Genomic DNA, 20,598 nt, shown 5'->3' with positions numbered 1-20,598 from the left:
GCACCTGTGTTAAAATGGGATGACTTGCTTTCTGGAGCTGTATCTTTCTCTTCACTGGTGATACAGACAGCATCAGATGACTAGGTTTTGTAAGGTGTTTTAAGGCACCTCAGCTCCAGATTCAGATGCTTAACTCTAGAGAACCCTCAGTAGTCACCTCTATGAGTCACACTACAGAAGGAAGGGTCTTTCTCTTTCATGTCTATGGGAGAACCCCGGGTAATATGTTCTTACCTAAGGCAACACAAGAGTGTCCAGCTTTCTTTAGATGGGCTGAATCCATGTTTCTCATCACAACCCCTCCATACCTACACATCCTCCATTTCACACAGAGACAGTGCACCTTTCTTGTATGAGTTGCCTCCTTCTGGACACCTAGAGACATCCGTTAGATGAGGGTAACCATCTATGATCCCCCAACAGGTAAGTTCCTATTATTCAACTCTTTCTGGTTCAGGGATTTCCGTGAGACAAACACGGTTTCTAAGCAGTTAGTACACTGCATCTTTCTTCCTTAAGCATGTCCAATTTCCCTTTGAAGCCACCTGATAGAGTCAGAACCACTGCATACGCCATGGGAAAAAAAAAAAAAAACAAAAAAAAACATGAACAAAAAACTATGGCTGGGCTAACAATCCCACCGCACAGGAAAGTTTCCAATTCTCTGTATCCCACCTAACATGCAGAACTTAAGAGCCCCGTTAAATCTACAACCATCACGGCAAGACCAATTGGACTGCCCCACATTTCAAACATGTTTTCAGTGCAACACAGTCAGTTTGCATTTTTTATAGGACAGCTCTCTCATTTTTCCCTACTGCTGCTGACCTCTTGAAAGCCCACCCACATTTCCATTTCAGTTGCATAAGCATAATGCAGTTGCTTGCTATAAGCTGCCCAGGTGGTCAGTGTCAACCTGCAGGCCAAATGTCCCACTCTTCTTTATTATTTACATGGTAAAAGTTGCAGAAGATGGTTGCATTGCATGAGGGCTTGTGCAACACACCTCACCCTAAAAAAGTCACCTCAAGGACCACAGCTCACAGTTTAACTGGCGTGGTCTCACATTGCTGTGAGTCTTCTCCCCACCCTCAACTCATTAGCACAACGTGGCAAAGATTCAAAGACCCATCACAGCTTTCCAATGGTGTCCATGGAAATAGGAAAATCACCGAGTCACTACTAGAAGTCAAGAAACTAAAGGCTGGTGTGGCCAAATTTCTGAGGTGCTGAGGGAAAAACATGAAAAGCAGAAAGACACAGATTTGCAAAGAACTTCAGCACAGCGCTGACCAACAAAACAAACAGCACCACTGGAGAGAAAAGATGCAAAAGACACCGAAGGCAAAGCATGCAGAGTTTTAAAGCAGTTCCCCCAACACTGCTACCATTGCAGTTGAGGAGCGTTGAATCCGTGATTCACCACTGGAGAGGGCACCTATGTCCATGGAAGTAGACTCAACACATCCCTTCAGGAGGCCCATCTGCAAGCACAGACTCATCTGCCGTTTGCATCTTAGGATCCTTTTATCAATAATAGCTCTTACAGAAATGCTAGCAAATTCTGGAAAAGCATTCAAGCATATGAGCACCAACACAAGTACCACAATGCAAAATGTGTATAGATTAACTGACCGATAGCTCAGTGTTGTTCCCCACAAGCTCATCAGTTGAGCTTTCCCATGCAAACACAGAGCAAGGACGAAGTTACAAGTGATAGCTGAGCCAAATTAATAATTCCGTGCCACTGGGAGAGGTCCCATTCCCACCAACATGTGCTCTGGCCCTCCCTCTTCCTCCAGCCAGTTCAACTCACAAAGCTGGCAGAAAACTATTGGCTTTTTAATTACCTTTCTGCTGTGTTAGTGAGTCAGTTCAGGGCGTGATGGGCAGCTGAGGTGGTGCAAGAGAAGAGTTGATATAAAGAGGGGTCTCCCAATTTGGCATCAGAAAGAAAGTAGATTGGGTCTAGCAATAATGTGCAACTTCACCATAAGATACAGTCTCCTTCTGTTAACACTAGATATGGGAAGTTAAAGCACCTAATTCCAGAAGAAATCACCAGAAGCTAGCACTTATTTTTCTGTATCTACCACGATGATGCCCGAATTTAGCACAGTGAATCCTCACCTTTAAGTGCCCATCCCAGAGCATCCAGTCATACAAATTAGTATGGATTAGTAAGGACTACATGCTGCCCGGTCTAATGTTTGTGAAACCCTCTCACCTGAAGCACTCAAAAAAATTCTGGAGGAAGTGAGAGTGAAAGGTCAAAACAAGGGAGAAATACTGTAATTTCTGAATGGCCATTTCCTCCCTTTAACCACAAAACTCCAACAAAGTAAAAAAAGGGTGGGGAAACAGGAAGAACATGATATGATGTCCTGGGAAAGGTTTTCCATTTTTTTTTTGTTTAAATTTTGAATAGCTGCTACAAACTGTAGAAGAGATCCAGAAAAAGAAAAGCTCAAATTTTTTAACCCATCACCCATGGGACACAGTCTAACCCATAAGACCCAAAAAAGGCCTTCAAGCTGTACAACCATTCCCAATGCTCCCCTGATGACATGGCTCTCCCCACCCCTACCCATGACCAGCTGGAGGGCTGTACCAGTGAAGACAACCCACGGGGGTGAAGGAGAGCTCACCTGAATCAAACTGCTCCATGCTGCCGTTGGCCAGGCTCTGACCCTTCTCTGAGGAGAGATGTTGGGTCTCTTGCATGGTGGTGATGAAAGATGCCCTTGTCTCCATGGTTCAGAGGAAGAGGCCTTGCCTTCCTAATTCATCCTGCAGCAGGGAGTACCTAGAGGACAAAAACCTCTAGAAGAAATGAAAAAAACAATGAGTGATTTGTTCCACCTACACCAACTCATTCCCTCAGCCTTTCCGAATGGTTTTCAAGTTATCCCATGTTGATTGTAACTCTTTGATCCTGCTCCCTCCTCCAAGGTGAAGCTAGAGTTGGATGAGGAGCTGCAACAAAAGACATCTCCCCTTAGTGGCAATAATACCGAAGCAGCAATAACAACATAAAAACTAGTGAGGTAATAAACTACATCCACAGTATTCAACACAAAGGATTCACATCTCGAAGTCCAGCTCCCTGTATCACCAACAGAGAGGGAAGGACTAGTCCATAAAGTGGCATAACCCATGCCAACAAGGCACCCGAGAAAGGCCAACTCAACCATACTCCAACAAGTCCAGCTCTGGGCATCCAACTTTTTGATGGATAACACTGTATCTCACTCCATAAATATTCAAACTCCCAAAGGGGGATATTTCTGATAACATAAACAGGAAGCACTGAAGGGAGAATGCTGGGGAGAGTCTAGAAAAACTCTAGAAAATAAAGTTCAGCATGCAAAATCCAGAAACCCTAATGAAGTAGCGCTGGCTGCAAGCTGTTTTTCAAATGAAGACTGACCTGAGGTAACTGCACCAGTTAGTACCATAGAGGGTAGCAAATACTCAGGTATAGATTGCACTCTGTTGGCAGAGGAGATTATTCTAGAAGGAATGACCACAGTAAATACAAAGTAGAATAAAAACAAGCAGAGATGAAAAATGATATGAGAAAAGGAATACAGACTGACTAGATCTTGAATCAGACACCAGACTAAATAAGAACTGTATTTCTAGCTACAGTAAGCCACCAGGCAAGCAATGCCCAGAGATACACCTTTAGGAGTAGATTAAGAACAACTCCAGAGTGAGCGTTTCAGTAAAACTCCCTGAGATGGTGATGAATTATGAGGTGTCAAAGGAGGACTGAAAAAGAGAAACCAAGAGCTTGGGTTATGGGCACAGAGGGAACCAGCTATTCACACAAGATATGCTAAAGCAAAGACAGATAGTAGGGAAAGTGTGTGTCCAGAATATACGATGTGGAGGACTGGTCCTGCTTATTAGTGGATGCCTCCAAGACCTGCATGACAGAGAGGACTATGCTGGCAGCATCGGCGCCAAATGCTCTGCAAGAATCGTGACTATAAGTAGGAAAAGAAGTTTACTGCCAGAGGCCAAGCAAAGCAGGAGGTAATAAGATTGTAAAAATATTATGGGATTTTTTCAACTTTTACTACTCAGGAGGCATATTCAGGAAGACCAGATATGGTGGTTATAAAACAGAAAGAGGGAGAGTGTTCTGTCATAGATTTTTCATTCCCAGTTTTTAAGGCTGTTCCAATGAAAACTGTGAGGAAGAAATGGACATGTGTGAGCAGTTATAGGAGGGAGGAACTGAAAAAGATGAGGAGCATGTCAGGTTTAAGTGGGATATCCATTAACCAAGCCATGTGTCTGCTGGAGCAATCACAAAAGCATCGTGGTGACTGCAGTTAAACCATGCTAAAACTGCGGGTGCTTCACAAAGCAGGTGATACAACACCCAACTGAAGCTGGTTTGGTCAAACTTAGATCACCATCAGCTATTTGTGTTCCCCACCCCAAAGGACCCTGCTAATGAAACAAAAAAAATTATTTCTTAAAAAAAGGAGACCGTAAACCAATTCAGAGCAATATGCTTGTTGGTCTCTTTGCAAAGTGCTTAGTATACTTCAGGCGCTCCACAAATAATAATGATCACTTCCCCACTGTGATGGCCACTACAGCACTTCATCTTTATTCTTTGTTGACATGAGACTTGCTAATGTGTATTATATACTATGAGTATTTTGAGTGCAGCTAACCTCAGAATATATGTATCACTCATCCCTGGTGTATATTAAGTTTCAATTAACTATGAAACTAGAAGCAATCAGTCTACTGCAAGTCAAAAAACACTTCTCCTTTGGTAGAGAATACTTCCGTAAATATCATTAATAATAAATTGGTTAAGTATCAGGATTTTACATCAAGATTGTTAAATGTGAGAGGAGGGTAGGTGTCAGATGAAGCTAAACCCTGGGTGGATTCACCTGTTTTCATTTTTGCCTAGGACCAGACCATGTAATCTGGGTCTATTAAAAAAAATAAATTCAAAGGACAGAAAGAAACAGAGAAATCAATTTAAACACACACACACACACAAAAATCAATCATCTTAAACAGAACTCAAGGGTAATGATATAAATACCAAGAAGAAAGATAAGCCTCTTGGTGGTGTAGTTAAATCTTGTGACGCTCCCATGATGCTGATAAGACAAAGTTACGAGCTGATAAAAGTGTCCAATCAGACAATGACAGTATTTTCTGTTTCTTACACGGTCAAGCCCCAAATCTGCCACCAGATCCATGAGAAAGGCCCATTCCCCTGGGTCAAGGAACTTCCCATCAGAAATGGAAAATGGATGGGAACCTGGATGGTGCCTGCAACACGGCTGGAATCCATCCTTGGTGGCCACATCTAGGGCTGGGCTTGACCCCACTTTGATTAAGAGGAGCCAGTGCAGAATCTCTTAGCCATATCCAGCAATGTCATCGACATTTTTGTTTAACTCTATTTTAATGTATTTTTTGCTTAAGCTACCCACAACTTACTGTTTTTGAAACGTCATGTCGAGAGCATCCCCATCCCAAGAAAACTGAATCTGTCAAAGGCTGTAGCTTATCTTCTTATTCTGAGAATTAACTAGTTTACCGTTTATGGTAGGAAAGCATTTAAGTATTTTCCCAATACTATGTGTCAACAAGACCAAACTCTTATGCAAACATAAGCTTCAAGATAGCTCTGAGCCTTGGTGTTGATATAACTAACTAGCAAAGAAAGCTGACATAGGGTATTAATTTTTCACTTCTTATTAATTGCTGCTAATTAACACCTCAAACACAGTCCCCAGCCATACTGTTAACAGTAGCATGCTGACTGGCCTGCAATCACCAACATTAAGCAAGCAGCACACACGGCTGTGCTCTGATTTCTCTGTCAGTCTGAAGAAACCCGTGTCCACTGGAAACCGAATTAAGGACCACAAGCCACACTGCCAGCCTGTAAACCAGGGGATGGGAAACAACAGCAAAAGACGCTCAAGGTGACACTACACTAGGCAGGAACACAAAGGAGAATATTATTAAATGCATTTGAAAGAGCAGGGAGGGGTGAAATTCCCGGGTTTGAGATCCCTTGTTCATTGTTTCTGCATGGTGGTGGTTCAAACCGATCCGATTCTTCCCCCACACAGCTCCCATTCCCCTGGTATTTAATTCAGATCCAGACTCTTAATTCACAGGCAGAAAGAGCCAGCCAATATAAAAAAGAATCTCTTATTTCCTCCTTCCCACGGCTGTCAGTCTCAGCCACACCATTATCTCAAGCACGCTGCCTTGTCATCTGTATCAATATTGGCTCTTTGTATAAGTGCTGGACTGTTTCTCATCTCCTGTTGACTCCACCCTGGTTTTCCTTCCCTTGGTGTAAGCCCCTACAGGGAGAGGCCCCCTACCCACACACAAATCCTGCACTCTTGGGCTCTCCCTTACAGTTACTTCTGAAAAACCTACTTTCTCCCTCCAACATACTCTTGGTTATTTAGGATTGACATAAAAAAAAAAAAAAAAAAAAAAAAAAAGGCAGGCTACTGGAATAGAGGATGTAAAAAGATCCTACATCCTTGAAACTTTCTACCTGGACAATGCATCCCTTGTGCCAATATACCACTGAGTCCTGAATGGTGGAGAAGTAGAAATCCCATTGCTTCCCCAGTGACCTGACCCCTGCCTCCAAAACAGAGCAACATTCATTGACCTGAGACGGTCCCACCTCTCAGTCAGGAGCCACCTGATGACTTCAGCAGGGCTGCAGTAAGGGCCACCAGCATGACCCCATGTCCTTGGCAAAGGGATGTGGCCAGTGGGAGGGTGGGTCCGTGGACTCACTGCATTTCCAGAGCTTGACCCCAGGTATGTTGGGATATGAGGAATCCATGTTTCTTTTTTCAGCCAAGTTGCAGGGAAGCTGAACATGGTGTGGCCCCAGAAGACTTTCCCAGTGAACATATCTTCTGATTTCACCCAGTCCTCTCAAAGACAGGTGCTACCATGTGCAATTTCACGTAGCCTTTACAATCTTCAAGCCTTTTGCAGGACCATGAGTGACAAAGCCACTGCAAAGCAACCAAGGAAACCATTTTGACAGGGCTGTGCTGAGACCTGCCCTGCCTCAACCCAACCCCAGAGCTGAGACAGTCACTCCAGTTATCTCCTCTTCTCTGCTGCTTCCAGAACACATCATTTTTTTAAGTCCCTGCTAATGTCCCCCACCTGGTCAAATGGCTTGGTATCAGGTAAAATTGGAGCACCTAGGCCTGAGCAGATGAAGCAAAAGTCTAGGTAGGACACAGGTGACACTGGACCAAGTCCTGACTTCATTGTTGACTTCACCTTTGAGTTTTCCAGCACAGCAAATTCCCACAAAACAGCACTACAAGAAACTATGCCCCCCCCAGTCCTACCCACCTCAGGCAGGATTTGCCGCAGCTGGTCAACCATTTGCAACTAACTGAGAGAAAGCAGCTCCAAAGAATAGTTTGTGTGGTCCGAGTCAGACACCCAAAATTCGGTGAGTAATCCTTGGGGGGGGTGCCTGCATTTGCACAGCACCTGCTACGATTTTAGACATCCAAATTTGCCAGCAAACAAACTGAAGAAGTGAGATGCTCAGATGCCATATGGTACTGGTCCTGTACACGGAGCAGAGTGAAGGGGGACTCAGCCCTGTGGGACTAGATCTAGGATGCGAGTTGGCTGCCACAAGAGCGATCCTGAGTCATGCTCTCCCTCCTCAGGTGACCTACCAAGGCATCTTCTCAACCACAGAACACAATATGTGACCGGACATCACCCAAGAGTTGGGGCTAAAAATACCAAGTTGACACCCTGCCCACCCTCAAGCACTCTTCTCCACAGCATCTCCTTTCCCCTTTGGGACTCTGACCCCACACTTCTCCTGCGGCCCTTCTGGTTGCCTCCACGGCCTGCTAGCCTGGAGATACCCATGTCCCAGTGGATCTCAGATGCAGTAAACACTGAGATCGCTCTTCCCAGTAGTCACACTGCAAAACACAACGCACACAACCTCTGAGTTTTACAGCTCAAGTCAAAGAGTCTAGAAGTCTGGATCTCAATTCCTTGCTTTAAGCAATGCAGGTGACCTTTTTCGATGCTCAGAGACCACCTCCAAGAGCATGCAGGCAGTGTTAAGGCAATAAACGCAGTCTCCAGCTCCCCAAAAAGCTAGTTCATGGGCAATGCTGCAAACCATCCCATTGCATTTAACATGAGAATGCACGGGACTAGCACTGTCACTGAGAAGAAAGTCTGCCTCTCTAGGCAGAGGTCCCTAAATAAAACTGTACTTCAGGCAGGATTGCTAGTGGCAGCCTGCCACAATATTTACACCCCCTGAGCATCTGCACAATGCAAATGGAGGCTCATTTGGAAAGGCTATTGAACACATCAAGGAACAGCTTTCACCTCCTAGAGAAAGAGCCTGTCTCTTTTCTCAGACAAAGTACCAGTTGGAAACCTTTTAAGGATCACTTCTTCCAAATTCCTGTCCTTTTTTAAATTATTTATTTGAGAGCTTCCCTCACCAAATGTTTTCACTTTATATCAAGTGACAATCTCTCTTTCATATTGAACACCCCACAGGATTTTATTAGGGGCAAACTACTGCTTTTGAACGGCATTTGAACAGCACTGTACTGGTTCAGATGTACTCTGGGGTGGAAGAAACTAATCCCATCTAATCTGGAAAACTAGGAACAGTTCACAATATTCAAATATATACAAAATTTCAGAACGTGGAAGAAGTATAATCTGTTTTCCATGTTCTCGGTGGATCAAAGAGGAAGGCTTGGGTTTAAACTGCAGGAGGGGACATTTGTTCTGGACATGAGAAGAAATTGCTAATAATGAATCTGGTGAAGAAGTGGGATACTGTGGGAAGGACACAGAGCCTTGCTTTTTGGAGGGGTTGGGATGCTGATCTGTCCAGAAACAGATCTTGGTACAGTTAATCCTGCCCTAGGGGTAAGAGATGGTCTTTACAAGCCATGAAGGTCCCTTCCAGCCCTCCTGCTCCAGCCACTCAATAAAGCCAAGCATCAGGATCATTTGTGCAGCAGCACAGAAAATAAATTACTAAGCCTGGGGGGAACATATGCAAAAACTGGAAACTAGAGGAACCGTGAGAGTAGGGACAGTCTGCATTGTCCACCCCAAAGTTCTCTGAAGACACATGGTGAAGAAGGGATAATGTGAGGTGGTGACAGCCCTTTGTATCTCAGCAGGTCCTTGCTCTCCTCTCTTCTTGCACCAAATACCTTATACATTTTATGCCAACAGAGACAAACCTGTTTCACAAAGCAATTTTCTCATCCTCCCTACCTGGCACACCCCGGAGTCTCGGATACACACACAGATAAACAGCGGTAAGATAAGATAACAGAAAGTAAAATAAACCTAATTAGAGAAACTAACTTGTTTACAGCAAAAATCCCTGCAGTATTAGGCAAAAACAAAGAGAAACAGATAACAGGCAGGCACACAGCCTTAGGTACACATCCCACTTAGCTGTCCTATGTGTTAATACAACCTAAGGACCTAGAGCTGGACTCAAAGCAAAATCCTGCCACAAACTTCACTGAGGACTAGATCAAACCTCTAAAATTTAAAGCACTTTTCCATCAAATTTCCCTTCTCCCGAGTGAGCTGGATGTTTCAGAACCAAGGGCTATAAGGCATTGCTGCCACACCCGTACCCCTGCCATCGCCCCTGGATGTCCCTGCCTTCAGCATCCCACAAAGCACACGTGTATGGCACGATACTGTCCTCGGAGCCCACGTCAGCTGGCTGGGGGAATCTCCCCGATTCGTCTGCCAACAGCAGGATCCTGCCCCAAACCACCCCACAGTGCTGCCACGAAGAGCTGGGCAAGGCGAGCAGCTGCCTCCCCTCTGCCCTGCGTTTGCATTAGCGATGTTCGTTCCATGCAGCTGTCAAATCCCCTCCTGCCACAGCGCTGATCTCTTACATCCTCTTTCCATAGATAGAAATGTCATTGTAAGGTGCCAGGCCAGGGAGAGGGAGGTCACCATGTACTAATATTTCTCATTTCCAGCTGTTCTTCTACCTACTAGGTAGCCATCACCTTCTCTGTGATTCAACAGGCCATTTCCACGATCTATCCCCGCTTTGGTAAAGCACTTCTATCCATGCTAAGGACCCAACATACACCAACTACTTTGGAAATGTGGCATATTTAAAATTAGGCACCTTCTAAAGCTCTCAGCTGAATCAGGGCCATGAAGAACACCGAATTAGTACCCCTAATGCCCTTTACAACAGGTAAAAGAATTGCAGGGAAGAAACACAATGGCAGCATCAAACATCTGCAATGCCTTGTCTTCTCCCACCTCTGTGTTTGAAAGGGAGCTGAAAAGAGGAAGCGTTTCGGATGGGTCACTTGAACACACACAACTGCTTACCATCCTGAAACATCTCATCTGACGTTTGTCATCTCAAAATATCAGCCACATGGACAAAATAAAAAAACATTTTAAAAAAAAATCAATCAGAACCCCTGAATGATCAGCCAAGAGATAGAAGTCACCCAGTGGGAAACACAAAACACTGTTTTCATGGACTTAATTTAGGGCCCAATTCAGCAGTCCCTCATCAGCCAGAACTCCCATCGCCTGGGGCCATCAGTTCTGCCTTCTACATTGCAGCGCTTTGCAGCAGAGTTGTTTAAAAAAAAAAAAAAAAAACAACAAAACAACCCAACCCCGAGACGCAAACCAGAATCCAGGAAACATCTGCCATCTGATTCCAACACTTTTTAGGAAAAATGACATTTTCGGTTTTGGCACTGTTTGGTTCATTTAAACAGCACAGCTGATCAGCATTTGGGCCTAGTCCTACAAGCGCCTTTACATCCCTCTCAGCACTTTACATCTAGAAACAGCTTCACTGACTGGCAGGATCTGCCAAAAAAATAAGATCCAGCCTTGCAGCCACCGCCTGGTACAACAGCAGGAAGAGGAGGACCCTCCCCTTCACCAAGGGAATGTGAGGGCAGCCAGCAGACCCTTGCCAAGGTCTATCCAGAACCACAGTCCACAAGACAATTTAACTCAAAGTCCTGCAAGTCACATTTATGGTGCTAATTCCACACTGTTTCTCCAAGAAAAGACAAATTGTATTCCCTTTCGTTCCACAAATGGCCTCTAAGACATGCCATGGTGAACACGGGAGCTGCTCCAAGACATCCAGGTTTAATGCCCCCACCATCACCCATACAACGGTGCATCATGGAGTCTGGTCGTACACCTACACCTTGCTCAAAACACCTTCCAAGAAACAGTTTAATATTACTTTTTCTTGACGTTTCTTTAAAGAAGTATTTTTAATGCATCCAGGAAAGCTAATTCTTTCTACCCAAAAGTCTCCACAACAGACTTACAGCTCCTTAGACTTTAAGGACCCTCAGCCCATGGTCATCTTGTCTGATCTCCTACACTGCAGGGGCAAGGACAGCATCACCCCCTGGATTTTAGTGGAGGGAATTCATCTTCCTTTCCAAGCAAATAAATACAAAACTTTCCAACAGCTTATATTCAAACTGGGTCTCAGAACTTTGCCCAGGAAAGCAGGACTCCCTTGCACAAACCACCCAGTGATGTCAAGAGTATTCATCATGAAAGCAAGAATCATGACTAAAAATAGCAAGGATACTGCACACACCTTTTTTTAAGCCTCACACCTACTCTCTCGGTCAGCTGTCAAGAACTGCTTAGGGTTTCTTTCTTTCTTTTTATTACTATTTAATTTTAGAGCAAACGCTTCTGATTCTTAAAAATGGAGAAACTGTGAACACATTTTCCAAACCAGCCCTCTCAAGAACGCTTTGTTTAGGCCTTGCAAAAAGGCCAATCTCAAAATAAACTTTTTCAGGAGTTTTTTTAAATGTCAGTGACAAGAGTCTTTCTCATACTTCTGCACTCCCCTCTTTTGCAGCCCAAACATTTTTAATCACCGTCGGAGTGATACCTGAGGCACGGAAAATAAACTAAAGAGAAATCTTCTGGTAAAATACCCACAGGATGGATTTGATTGTTTTCATCAGAGACGACTGTCATTCAAAGATCAACAGTTTCAAACAATGAGTTTTAAATATTGACAAGGTACCACTGGCTGCTCTAATCCTAAAAATTTCACGCTCCTGGGGACCTGCATATTACAACGATAGAACAAACTCAGTATTTGCAAATAGCATCACTATTAATGACAGCATTTCATTTTCAGCACCGAGGACCCTGTTGCACCAGCCGATAGACTCTGTATGTGACAATATTCACAGTAATAAAATACTCCTGACACCTTCATCGCCTTCAGGTCATCTAAAACATGGGCCCTGCAGTCACCACATTAATTTTCTCTGTGCACCTTCAGAAACAAGCCTCTGGCTCCTCTGCTTCCAAGTTTTGTCTATTTGTCCCAGGTTTTGGAGCTTTCCACAACTCCTTTACATCATCACTTGGACACAGTCAGGGACCAGCCACCTCCTTCAACTACCACCACCCTTGGAAATGCCCTCGGCTGCTCTCCACACATCCCCTTACTTCACATTAACATGAGTTTAGCCAGCAAAAAGTCCTTGAAGAAACAAGACAGCATCTTCTCTACCACGTCCCGTCCCTCAGCAAGGTAATTTCACACCCCCTTGCTGATGCTCTCATATCAGGCCAGCAACAGTGACACAAAATACAGATACATATTTCACGGGCCAGCAGCATGCTCAGCACAGCACAAGCCAAGGGTGTAGGAAAAGCATCCCCAGTCTAAAGACTTGTTGGTGCTGTGGTGTTTATTCTATTTCTAGTAACACTACCATAAAGTTTTAATAAATGCTTCATTAAAACATCAACTCTCTGTCCAGCCAGTCATTTATCACTCATAATCACAGCTACATAACTATACACTGTCTCCTACAGATGTTCTTACATCTGTGCGAAACACTCTCCACCTCTGCAACATCCTTACAACATCTGTTGAATATTTGTGAATGTTTTCTCAATATATAAATGAAATTATACTGTCTTGCTTATAATGCATCTACTGTCCCACTACCCCGCGCACCCCCTTAAATCATTAAAAAGGTATTTCCTCGTTGTTTACGATGTACTAGTCTCTTGGCAGCTCTTTGCCGTATCTATTTAAATGGCTTTTAGATTTTCACTTAGTAACAGATTACACCAAGCCTCCATCTTATCACAGGAGTTATTAGGACCTAATCCTTTATAAGCACTAAAGTTATTAGACTTGTGAGAATATTTTCTTCCCTTCCATAAATAATCTGTTGGAGAAGAAAAAAAAAAAAAAAGGAGGAGAAAAAAGCCATTGGCATCCCTGCTCACTCAGGCAATAGTCCCAATCCCGGAGAGAAACCCTGCCTTGACTGCTCCTCCTTTGACCCCCTAAAGGAAATCAAATTTGTTTGTACCTAAAGGCTTCTTAGGAGGAAAAGCAAATTGCACTAAATCCCTGCCACTGCACGAAAAAAAGTCCTCAGAGGAGGTTTGCCTGGTGCAACCAGAGCTAACCCTAATGCAACCTCGCTGGCACTGCAGGAGGGGCATGCATGGGCTTCGGGCAGCAACAGGACCTCCTCTCTTTGAGGGAAAGAGGAGCAAAGATGGGGGGAGCAAAGCAGTCCCATAAATACAGCCCCTTTGGCTGATATGCGTGTCCCCTGGCTGGCAAAGAGACAAGTGCAGGGGGTGGGAGGGGGGGGTCACCCCATCTTGGGTGAGGTGTTGGCTGCAGAGCCTGGAACAGGCAACGCTGATGCAAAGCAAGGTGTTTCCATCAGAACTCGCAGTAAAGAACCGCTTTAGGCTGCTTTTTCCATTTTTAAGCAGATCCCTCCAAGGCAAAGAGGGAAAAAAAAAAAAAAAAGCGCTGACAAGGAAGAGGGGTGAGACCCCAGGTACTTTGCACCCCCTCCATCCCCACATCCACAGCACGCAACCAGGCGAAGCTGCTTCTCTGCTCACACAGCAGGTCCCTCCGCTACAACATTTTCTTCCCCAAGCGCAGCAGGGGCACAGACTGATTTTTAAAAGCTGTCTTGTCCAAGGGGTGGCAAACCTGGGGGTACAGAGATGCCCCGCGAAGGGACTGCTTCCATTCTGCAATGGCTCCATCCCCTCCCACCCCACAGAAAACCCCACAGGCTGATACTACTCCACTGCAGCTCTTGGGTTTTGTCACCCAAGTCCCACCACTGTTTCACAGCTGCCTTCCAAGCTGCTCTGCTTATAATTAACCCTGTTTTCTGCTACTTTGACAAGAGATCACAATCCTTTCCCCCTCCAGTCTTCTCCTCTGCCGCCCTCCCCACCGCCACATCCTGCGGTGTGAGTTTGCTGGCTCCCTGAGCAGCAAAGCTTGGTCCTGGCAGGGGCTGGAGAAAGGTGGGGAGAAATGGGGTGGGAAGATAGAGCAGAGCCCTTTTGGAAGGGGAAACCTCAACCTGCATGACAGTGTGGGCAAACATCATCTCAAACTGCTTCTGCTTAATTAAATGCATGGTGGGTTTCTGGAGAGCATCTCCAAGAGACACAGAGCAATGGGCAGGGAGATCAACTCTCTCCCCTCCCCGCCCAGGATCCTCCCTGGCTCCTCCATCCCCACTCGGGCACCGACAGCCTGCGACGCTGGAGCATCTTACCGCCTCCCACGGCTACACAACACAGATGCTCCAAAGTTAACATCTCACAACCACAGCGAAACAATCCCAGAGCAGCAGCAACGAAGCGCTCCCTGCCCAGGAAAAAAGGAAGTTTCTCCCGAGTCTGAAGCAGCTTCTCACTCCTCCACTCCCCTGGAAAATACATTTGCAAAAGACAGCTGGGAAGGGCACAAACAACTCCCTGAAAACTCCCAGCAAACTCTCATTCGCTTGCTTTGCAAAAGCTGCAGTTCTCCTCCTCATCATGGGCTTTTTTTAGGGTCTCTCTGCAAAAAAGCGACGCTCCTTGCAGCACGCACGGGTAAAGCCACTTGTTTGGCAGCCCCCAACCTCCGTGCGTAGCAATTTCAGAGCGTTTTTGCTAAACAACAGAAAAGAAAAAACAACAACAAAACAAAACAAAAAAGCAAACAACAAACCACCACGCATCCCCAGTTGACTGCGCCGAGGCGAGCAGGGAAGGCTTGACAGTTCCAACAGGACATCTCATCCCACGACATGTCTACTGGTAATGCAAAATAAATCATCGCTGTGTCTCTCGGCATTTTTTTTTTTTTTTGTCTCATGGCACGTCTGTAATTTTGGCATTCAAAGGCAAATCGGCCGAGCTGCGAAGTCTGCATGTCCTTTTCTCCTGGTTTCACCCCAGCACTCACAAACGCCCTGTACTTTTCCCACCAGTGAGTCCTGCAGGGAGGGGGGGGGGGGGGGGGGGGACGACCCCTTTGGACGGATCCCATCCCCTTCCCTCCGCATTTAATTCACCAGCGCACCTCTCGGAGCAACAAAAGAGAGTTCAACCAAACGTGTGACACCTGGTCTTTCCTCTTTTCTTCCTCCCAAAATGTTTATTTTCAGTTTTTAAAAGACACCTTAACCCGCCATGTTGAACTGACAAGCTTTATAAATATTCATTTACCGCAGTTCGGGAGCGTTACGGGAAAATATGTATAGATCAGGGCTGCACATTTTGGCACAGCCGATTGCTTTCTTTTCTTTTCTTCCCCTCCGCCTTTTGCAGCAGATTTTTTTTTTTTTTTTCCCCTCTCCCCTGAGATTCAGAAGAAACCCACCCGCACACTCAAAATAACTCTTACCGAGACGTGCATCACCCTAGTGAATTTGAAAGGAGGTCGCACAAACATTCATCAGGAAAGCACCAAAATGATAGATATTACTTAATTAAAAAATTAAAAAAAAAAAAAAAAAAAGCGGGGGGGGGGGGGGGGAAGAAATGAGAGCATCTAAAATACGATACGCTGAGGCAAAAAGAAAACCCCTGCACGCCTGAGATGAATTGCACAGGCACTGCAAACCCTGCCCGTGACAAGTCCGGCGTGCCCTGCCCACGGGGGGCAGCGTGGGGGGAGCGGCACCCCCGGACCCGAGCGCAGGTACCGGCTCCCGCCGGGGGACCTGCCCGAGCCGCCCCGCCACCCGCACGCCAACACTTCCCAACAACTCCACCGCGGTTCGTCCCCCTTTGGAAGGGGGGGAAAAAAAAAATAATAAAACCCCACAGCTAGCTTCCACCGGTTAAAAAAAAAAAATAATAATAAAATAAAAAGATTTTGAATATATGTTGGAAAGGGAAAAACGACTCTCTCCACCCAAGCGGTGCAAAACCCAATAATTAAAATAAAGGGAAATGCCAGCCGGGGGAGGTTTGGAGGAGGGCGGTACCTTACCTGGGTAAGTTTGGCTTTTTTGGGGTGTTTTTTTCTTTTTTTTTTTTTTTCCGCGCCTCAGCGGTGAGACCCCTGCGGTGCGCGGCGCTGCGCGGCGCGGAGCCGACCCGTCCCTCTGCCCGCACTCGCGGCAGACTCATTCCAATATGGCATCCGCGCAGTGCGCATGCCTGCCGCTCTTTTTAGGGCTTTTTTTTTTTTTTTTTTTTTTTATTTAGCAGCCAACTCCTTCAGTGACCTTTTTCAGCAGTTTCAAAAAAAAAAAAAAAAAAAAGAAAATCAAGAAAATCACATACACATCCCAACCACCATCGCCCCGGCTGCTCCGCGCTGCGCGTCCGCGGTGCCTCCGCGCCCCGAGCCGTGCCTCCGCCGGGAAAATGATCTAAATAACCGAAGGGAGGATTAAAATTCACTCGTGAAATTGATGCCGCGGTTCCGCCGCGCTCCGCGGAGCGGGGCAGCGCGCAGCGGTAACACACGGTCTCGCCGCCCGCGCGTTAAATGCGATAAAATACCATAAAGCTTTTTATACCGCCGGCAAAGTGAGAGCTCTGCCTCCGATCTTCCCCTCCCCACCGCTCTCCGCATCCTTTTATTTCGGTTTTTCCCCATATTTCGTGTCGCGAAGAAACTTCCAGGGAGGGAGATGGGGAAAGGAGGGAAAGGAAAAATGCTCCGCGTCCCTCCAGCCCGCCCGTCCCCTCCGCTTCGCCAGGCTCCTGCGTTACCTGTTTATTCCCTGGTGCAGCAAATAAATAAAAAAACAGGCGAAGAAGGCACAAGGCAAGATGTAAAATCAACTGGTGCGCACCCCTCCGCCCCTCCCGGCGCGCAGGCACACGCACAACTTTCTGCCGTTTGCGCGTTGGGGTTTGGTTTTTTTTTTTCTTTTTTTCTTTTTTCTTTTTTTTTTGGGGGGGGGTTATTTCTTTATTTAGCGGTTGCAGGGGATTCACGGCAGAATTGCGCTGAACGCCGGTGTGTGAGGCTGTGCTTGTGTGGGGGTGTTTGCACGTACGGCCACACTGCGGGATTTTTCTGATTATATATATATTTTTATTTTATTTTTTTTTTTGCCCCCCTCCCGAGAAAATCGGGCCCTATTCAGGGCTGGAAACTCTGGCCAGACATCATTGCCCATGCCCCTGACTGCTCCTGCTCCCGAGGGTGCCAGAGAAACCCCCCGGGGCGGGATGGGGATAAAAGCCCCGTCTCCACCCGGGGTTTTTCGGGATGCTCCGAGCGGTGGTACCCGGCCGGCTCCGGCGCTTTCCCTACTCGGGTTTGCTCAGCTGCGGGGTTCTGGGTGTATTTTGCAGGGATTTCGCTCCCTCTCTTGAAGCCCTGCCCAGGGGCTGCATAATGCTTCTTCCTGAGGATTTTTGGAGCCCTGATCGGGCTGAGGATGTACGCGGAGGCTTTTGGAGCATCCTCGGGGATGGGGGCTGGCGCAGCGCACACATATTCAACAGGTTTGGAGGAGAGAGGAGGGAAGGAGCATCGTTGCTGCCAGGCAGCAACCAGCCCTGGGCTTTGTCCTTTCCACCGTGACATTCACCCCAGACGCTGCTGTGTCCGTCCCCACAGCCGGGCTGTCAAATTTTCATCTCACCCCACAGGCTCAGACACAATCTTTCTCTCCACTTGCTTTTCTCCGGCCATTTCTGAGCCGAGGTTTGAAGTCTCCAGGTGAGCTTGTGAGCATCCCTTCTTGCAGGAGCAGGGGGGTGTGCAGGGAGGGCTGGTCTCACACCTGGGGACGCGGGAGAGCAGTGGCACTGAGTTCCCACAGTGGGCGCAGCTCTCCTCTGTCCCCCTGCAATCCCCATTTGCACTGGTTCTTACTGGGGATTCATCACTGAACCTCCCCATCCCCTATCGCTTCCACTCTCCCCACACTTTCTTTTCCACCAGCCTCTCACACCACAGGCAGTTTGTGCAAGAAGACAAGTGAGGAGTGTAACAGAAATGAAGAAAGGTGTGATTTTTTTTTTTTTTTCCTGGGATGCATTCATGGAAAAGATACCAAAGACTGGAGAAAAAAAAGCAAATATTGCAGACAGTGCATTTCTTCACCACAATCCACCTTCTTGCCACTCACAGCCCATCTCTAAAAGGTCATGGAGATGGGTTCAGCCCCTCCTGTTCCAACAGAGCTCCTGTAAAACATACAAATCAAGCAGTTCATATTTTTCAGGCTTTGGGTTGGATGGGCTTTTAAAACAGCAAGGGAACACTGTCAGAACTTCAAAATAAGACCAAAAACCCAACAGATGCCAGGAAAGCATTGAAGTCCCATTTCTCCAGATGATAGTGGAAGTGGTTGACATTTTCAGCATGGTGACATTTCAGATTTTCAACATACTTTTGAAAGGAAGATGCTCTGCAAACACGATGTCTGTGTTTTTGCTCCTTATAACCTGCTCTAAATTAGGTTGCACTGAGATTCCTCTTGCTGCAGCAGATTTTGATCTAAAGCTGGTGACAGGTGACACTACTGTCATCCAGCGTAGGGACAGAGCCACTGTGGCTCTCACAGTATTTCAGATGTTTCTCCATCTCCTTTCCATTAACACCGGATGCCTTTGTGCTTTATTTCCATTCACACTTAAGTGCTCTTCGCAGGAGCTTTGGTTCCACTGACTTCTCTGGAGCTTCTTCTTTCCCCTTGGCCTTGGTTTTCTCCACCCTACCTCCTTTTATTTTTATTCGGCGACTATTTCTGAAGCACTGACAGTGCATTTGGCCCTGTACAAAGAGATGTAGAAGAAAGAATCATTCTTATCCAAAGAGTTTGTGATCTAAATTAGCTCTGTGGAAGGTGTCCAAAGAGGTGGATTTAAAAAAAAAAAAAAAAAAAAAAAAAAAAAAAATCAAGACTGAGGAAGAAAATCGCTTTGGAATTTTTTCTAAGTGGCTGCTACAATAAGACTTTCAGATTTGAATGAAGAGGTGCAGATTTATTTCAGGTTTGATCTGAAAACGATTGTAACAGCTCCTGTTAGCAAGCAAAGACTTTGGATCTTGCTCATAGCTGAGAATATAAATTGGTTTAGTGGACATGAACTGCAGTAATAGCTGAGAGTTTTCATTTTAATACTGCCTTTTAGAGCATCACTGGGAAAAGAAGGCACTTTGAGAAAAACCGAATTGTCCCAGCATAGTATCCCAAGATATAAAATGGATTTAATCCCTGGTGAAGAGAACACACTGAGGTGAGCTCCAGTTTTAGTCTCAGTGACAGGGTGTTCTCAGGGACGTATCTCCAACTGATCAAAAGCAGCTTGGCTCTATTAATTTCACTTCTATCCGTGTCTGTTTAATGCCACATCTCTTGGCAGCTACGTGACACCCAAATGTGTATTTCAAGCTGGGAATAGAAGTTTCACATCTGAAATTTTTTTGGTGCTTTGGTTTTAACAAAAACTCTTTTATGCAAATAGCACTGATTAAAAGAAGATATTTACCTGACCACCAAGTCCCCGTGTTGCGATGATCATCCATCTGTCCTTGCCTCTGATGATCACCCCCAAAGGATGCAACTGTTCATACCCCAAGTTTTTCATAGCTGAACAAGAAAAACATATCCAACCCAGTGAAATTCAGCCAGTCCCAGTACTTTAGATCAGACTTCAGCAGCTTCTGATCTCCGGGATAGATTATCAATACACAGAACCTCTCCCATTTTCCAGGCTGTCATCTTTAGCAGGTTCAGGTTTTTGGAGGTTTTTGGAGGAAAGAGGGGATGTTAAAAGATCCCTGAACAAAGAGACGCAAGCATGTACACACACATAAATGTTATAGCATTAGCACGCCCAATTTCTCTCTTTTCTCCTGACTCAGGAAGATACATGCCGTGGGGAACGTCGTACGACTTGTAGATGGATGTGCATGTGGGTATCTATTTCTGGCCCCAATTTAGCCAGGTGCCTGAAGGACTCAGAGCACTCCACAAGCTCAGCGCGGTGCTGAGGTCTGTATGTGCACACAGCGTCTCGGCACGTTCATATACAGGAGGAAATGGCATTAGCCCCACAGGTAGTGCAAAAGATTGTAGGATCTGAGCCAACCTTTCCGTAGGTGAAATGGCAAAACTCAGGCTCTGGAGGTTCATCTGTGATAAGCAGAAGTTTCTGGGCAGCAGCCAGGTTTATACTCAGAGGAGCTCTACTTTGGGGAGATGCTCGCCTGCTTTGGGACGCTGCCGT

General features: G+C 45.9%; 1 protein-coding gene across 1 annotated transcript in view; it reads right to left on the bottom strand.

Annotated features, from left to right (window-relative positions):
* Positions 1–16,614, bottom strand: part of SFMBT2 (Scm like with four mbt domains 2) — a 121,056-nt gene extending 104,442 nt beyond the window's left edge. The window contains exons 1-2 of the mRNA XM_074903524.1: positions 16,388–16,614; positions 2,649–2,823 (exon numbers count right to left, since the gene is read on the bottom strand). Coding sequence (XP_074759625.1) covers positions 2,649–2,754 — 106 coding nt within the window. The 5' untranslated portion in view covers positions 2,755–2,823; positions 16,388–16,614. The remainder of the gene's footprint in view (positions 1–2,648; positions 2,824–16,387) is intronic.
* Positions 16,615–20,598: the final 3,984 nt, after the last annotated feature.

Source organism: Athene noctua, chromosome 3 (assembly GCF_965140245.1).
Source record: "Athene noctua chromosome 3, bAthNoc1.hap1.1, whole genome shotgun sequence".
In the NCBI taxonomy this organism is placed as follows: Eukaryota; Metazoa; Chordata; class Aves; order Strigiformes; family Strigidae; genus Athene; species Athene noctua.
The sequence above is the reverse complement of the archived record's forward strand: the minus strand, read 5'-3'. Positions and strand labels throughout refer to the sequence as shown.